Source organism: Sinocyclocheilus anshuiensis, unplaced genomic scaffold (assembly GCF_001515605.1).
Source record: "Sinocyclocheilus anshuiensis isolate Anshui unplaced genomic scaffold, SAMN03320099.WGS_v1.1 scaffold507, whole genome shotgun sequence".
NCBI classification, from domain to species: Eukaryota; Metazoa; Chordata; class Actinopteri; order Cypriniformes; family Cyprinidae; genus Sinocyclocheilus; species Sinocyclocheilus anshuiensis.
The window spans coordinates 185,881-191,487 of NW_015551034.1; the positions used below are offsets into that span (position 1 = coordinate 185,881).

General features: G+C 35.8%; 1 protein-coding gene across 2 annotated transcripts in view; it reads right to left on the bottom strand.

Moving 5' to 3' along the window:
- gsk3ba (glycogen synthase kinase 3 beta, genome duplicate a) overlaps nt 1-5,607 on the bottom strand; it is a 64,966-nt gene that overhangs the window by 8,372 nt on the left and 50,987 nt on the right. For both annotated transcript variants that reach the window (XM_016450794.1, XM_016450793.1), the window contains exons 4-7: nt 4,842-4,952; nt 2,821-2,951; nt 2,108-2,214; nt 892-989 (exon numbers count right to left, since the gene is read on the bottom strand). In XM_016450794.1, coding sequence (XP_016306280.1) covers nt 892-989; nt 2,108-2,214; nt 2,821-2,951; nt 4,842-4,952 — 447 coding nt within the window. The remainder of the gene's footprint in view (nt 1-891; nt 990-2,107; nt 2,215-2,820; nt 2,952-4,841; nt 4,953-5,607) is intronic.

Genomic DNA, 5,607 nt, shown 5'->3' on the forward strand with positions numbered 1-5,607 from the left:
TGCGCATTTTACTTTCACTTTAGAATTAGCGGCAGTTAGGCGTCAATTGCTTGAATGCAACAACAAAATACAGTACAACGTCAAACTTACTTTAGCGTATATATAAAACATAAAACTTTTATTAACAAAACAAATAAAAATACACCATGCTACAGGGCAAGCTATGCCTAATATAAGATAACAAATAACTTACATAAAGTTTAATAGGTAAAACTGGAAATAAGTAAACATGTATAATATATAACCAAATAAATAAGAAACGTTGAACATTTATATAAAGTAAAAATCAGCAAACAATGTGGAACCAAATTAAATAAGGAATGTTTAAAAAAACTTCCAAAATCACCTTTGATAAACGGCAAAAGTCAATAGGCTTTTCAAAATCCAAAATATTGTTTGAAGCCGAAAAAAGTGCATCCATCCATCATAAAAAGTGCTCCACACGGCTCCGGGGGTTAATAAAGGCTTTCTGAAGTGAAGCGGTGTATTCACGAGAGAGTGTTGTTCCAGCAGATGATATATATAAAGTATCTTTATATATAATGTCATATTTACTTCTAGTGTCTTTAAAATATTGTTAAAATTTACTGATGAATATACTAAAAAGCATTTATGGTAAACTAAAATACACTTTGATGTCATTTCTATTGAAACTTGCATTGAATGTATTTCAATATATTTGTAATTACACAAACTAGTAAGAGTGTGAAAAGTTTTAAGAGAGTTCACTTTACAAAACTGTTACAAAAAACCCATAAATCATGTTAACAGTCTTGTATAAAACTCCCAATCTAAATCAACTGACTGTTACACAGCAATTGTTGCTCTTCTTCCTACAGACTCATGCAAACACTGAGATTAAATCACAGACAGAAGTGGCGGCGCCAGTACCTTGATGATTTCCACCAGCTGATCCACTCCGCTGTCGCCAGGGAAAATTGGTTGTCCTAGCAACAGTTCCGCCAACACGCAGCCAGCTGACCACACGTCTGCAGTGAAAGCGGGTCAGAGAGATACTTATTAGCCAGAGGTCAAGGACTCGTACACAGAGCACATCCTAAACTCACTGTACGGCCTTGCAAAATCACCAACAACACGTCAAACAAAAAAAGCACAAAACAGTGCTCTACAAAAATCCACGAGTTCATGAAAGATCCTTCAGCTTCATAATCTTTTTATAGGGCCTATTTTCTGAAAGAATGGTGCAATTATTTGACCTTTCAACGGCCGATACAATATTTAGAGATCAAGGTGGCCACTATCATGTAAAACCAATTGAATCGCAGTCAATAAAAATGTGAAAGAAAATAAATACATAAATAAATATAACTAAAACAACTAAAATTACATTAACAATATTTTTACATAACATTTACTCAAAATCTACTCCAAAATATAAAATCTATCATAAATAGATTAGATTAATAAAATATCAGCATAATATTTGGCCTAGCTGATACATCAGTGCATTTTCTTGTAAAAAAAGAAGTGCAATTAATTGTTTTGATTGTGTACTTCACATCTTTAAAGTATATATTTTTAAAACTGTATTTGCAGATAATATAAATTAATAAATCAAAAGTGTACTCAAAGAGTTCCCTTTCATGAATATGTTTCTTGACACACTTAAAAAATGCACTTTGTAATGTTACATTTTTACATTTTAAATCATTGTTTTAATATTTTGTTGAGTTTGATGTGTTGACTAATATACTGAAGCACATGTAAAATACTCAGTTATAATTTTAGTTCATAAACACATTATTGTTATTATGTTAATTCTAAAACTAAAGATATATTTAAGTCCTGATTAAGTGTGCCAAAAAAACAAAACAACTAACTAACGTTCAGCTAACTGCATTAGTTATAAATCAAACTATAATACCTTTGTATTTAATTGCAAATAACATGCAATTAAGTGTCTGGAAACATTATATTTACTTAATTACACTTTTTAAAAATGCTACAGTATACTTCTTTTTCACAAGGGTCACTTTTGTCATGAATTTGCATATTTATCATGATAAGAGGTGATAGCAACATAAAGGAGGAGTAGTTTTTTGAAGCAGAAATGATTTGCATGGTAGTACGATTAAAGCTCATGTACCTATGCTAGAGGTGTAGTCGGTTGCTCCAAAGATGAGTTCGGGGGCTCTGTAGTACCGTGAGCATATGTAGGAAACATTGGGCTCCCCACGTACTAACTGCTTAGCACTGCGAACAAAAAGACAGATTGAACAATCTCTGATCACACACATCACCATTTCATTCAAATATTCTGCCTTGTGGAGCTTATTGGCAGGATAAACCCCTAAAAGTAACTCTAAATGGCAAATGAGCTAAGAGATCTAAAGTGACCTGAAAGCTAAAGACGGTTTCTTTGTTTAGATGGTAAGCGAGTTGCTAACATTTTAAAAGCATCTCAAGGCCGCTTGCAGTGTACATGAAGACTGCTGCTAATCTGTGTCCTCATTCAAGGAAAATTTGCATTATTTTTGTCTAAGTCCTCAGTATAAGGTATTCATTAACAAGAGGCAAAATCGCATGCCCTAGTTTTCAGACGCAAGGCAAAGGAGAAATGGATACCCGAATATCACTTCACCTAAAATCTTCACTAGTATTCTTAGGCAGAAAAATGTGAAAAGCACAGAGGTCAGCACAGATATCTCCGAGCATAGCGAGACCATCTGGAGGCCTCTGGTGAGGTGTAATATGGGATTATGAGGTTAAATGCAGTAAAGCGTTGCTTTCGGACCTTTGAAAGGTTATCAGAAAACCATTGTCTCCTATGAATTGGCTGTCAAGAGATTACCAACTGACCTGCCAAAGTCACAGAGTTTGAGCACGGCTGTGTCTGGGTCCAGCAAAAGATTCTGCGGTTTGATGTCCCGATGGCAGATCCCAAAGGAATGGATGTAGGCCAGACTCCTGAAGAGCTGGTACATGTACAACTGTAAAGTAAATATACACAAGTCATGAGGTTAGTAAAGCAGTCATAAAAACAGGTCACAAAAAAGGTACCCTAAAAATGCATAATATAATTTTGTTTTTTTATATCGCTCGTAATATCAAATGATTTACTGAAACTCTAATGATAATTCTCCAGATCTGTTGTTTCAAATCCAAAATACTTTCTTTTGTCCATGGAACACAAAAGGTGAATTTTTGAACAATATAATGGCTGCTTTGTTCCATATAATGAAAGTAAATGGGGACTAGTGCTGTCAAGATCGAAAATGACTTAAAAACCACCACAGTACTTTTTAAGGGTCATAAAAGTTTTCTATTTGACTATTCTGAAGTAATATGGCAAATATGGCACCACTGATATTAATGGCATTTTATCATATCCATTTGTCCATTTTTGGAGAGGGGAAGATTATCAGAGAATAATGATTTTTGATCTGTTCATTACCAAGACTTGGAATATAGTTCATGAGTCATATGGAGTACTTTTATGCTTCTCTTATGGTGGTGAGCCCCTAGTCCACATTCACATTCATTATATGCAAAGATGTGGCCACAAAATTCTTCAAAAATACACCTTTTTTGTTCCACAAATAAAAGAATGTAAATAGGTTGTGTAATTGTATTTCCCTTACCATTATGTTTTTCCTTACATAATGACAAGAAAATAATGACACTTGTTTAATGAAATATTAATTTAAAGCTTTTTTTGGGGGGGAATAAATAGAATATTGTATATTCTTCATAAAAATTCCCATGGAGTTACAAAATTCAATTAATTTACATGACATTTTCAGGTTTAGAAATCACACTTTAAAGGTATAGTTCATCCAAAAATGAAAATTCTGTCATTAATTACTCACCCTCACGTCGTTCCAAACCCGTTCATTTTCAGAACACAAATTAAGATATTTCTGATGAAATCCGAGAGCTTTCTGACCCTGCATAGACGGCAATGCAACTGACATGTTCAAGACCCAGAAAAGGTAGTAAGGACATCGTTAAAATAGTCCATGTGACATCAGTGGTTCAACCGTAATTTTATGAAGCTACGCAAAGAAAGCTGCGCAAAGAAAACAAAAATAACAACTTTATTCAACAATTTCTTTTCTTCCGTGTCAGTCTTCGACGTGCGTTCACGAGAGTATAGTAGAATCTGCATGTGTCGTGGTACTCTTGTGGTGGTACTCTTTTGTTTTTTGCTTTCTTTCTGCATAAAAAGTAATCTTGTAGCTTTATAAAATTACAGTTGAACCCCTGATGTCACATGGAGTATTTTAACGATGCCTTTACTACCTTTCTGTGTCTTGAATGTGTCAGTTGCATTGCTCTCTATGCAGGGTCAGAAAACTCTCGGATTTCATCAGAAATATCTCAATTTGTGTTCCCAAGATGAACAAAAGTCTTGCGGGTTTGGAACGACATGAGGGTGAGTAATTAATGACAGAATTTACATTTTTGGGTGAACTATCCCTTTAAATGTTTGTTTTGTCCTTAATCATTTTAAGTAATCCTGATGTCCTCTTTAATATGAGCTGAGACCCCCTGGTTGAGAACCACTAATTTAACTTCTAAGTGGAAAGTTTTCACATATAATTGTATCTTTACATATGTTTACGTATGTGTGTGTTTGACTATTTATGTCGCATCCTGCCAATAGCAGGAAGGATATAGCTCAGGACGCGGCACAAAGCAGTGATGATGCCATCACAGCAGTCAAGACACTGGTGACGCAAAACCGCACAGGAGGAGGGGGAAGAAATGCCAACACACACTCGGCTGACCCGTATACTCACCAGCGGGAACAAAACCTAAGGTTTTCATTCAGGATGTACACATCACTCACACAAACACACATTAGGAACGATCCGCACCTTCACATAAACCATGGGAAGGGTCTGCTTAGCGCGGCTGTAGTGTCTCGCCACTCTGTAGACGGTCTCAGGGACGTAGTCCAGAACCAAATTCAGATACACCTCATCCTTCTGTGGACAGAGAACAAGAAAGCAAATACTTTAAGTCACAGAGTTAAAGGGGTCATATGATGCTGCTAAAAAGAACATTATTTTGTGTATTTGGTGTAATGAAATGTGTTTATGTGGTTTAAAGTAAAAAAAACACATTATTTTCCACATACTGTACATTATTGTTTCTCCTCTATGCCCCGCCTTTTTGAAACGCGTCGATTTTTACAAAGCTCATCGGTCTGAAAAAGCGAGGTGTGCTGTGATTGGCCGAATACCTCAAGCGTGAGACGGAAATGTTACGTCCCTTGCCATATTGTGATGCCCTGTCCGGCCGGAGCGATGATTCAAAAACATTAAAACCCATTACAAACGAAGCATTTGTTGCATCCAGTGGGGACATAATTACTGATTATAATGACTTATACTCTCTTTTTACTCGTTGCGTTGCATTGCATCGCGCCGCGTAAACATAAAACTCTGTCTGCATTTGTGATCAGAGAAATTACAAACAACAAGTGCTACTCTACTGCCCAAAACTCGCGTTTGAATCATCAGTGGCAAATCCTTTAAATGAAAACGTACTTACGTGAGTCAGAACTGCCGGCATTTTAGTCTAACGTTACTCTCCCAGGATCAGTAAACAGTCCTCCATAAAATGCGCTGCACACATCTG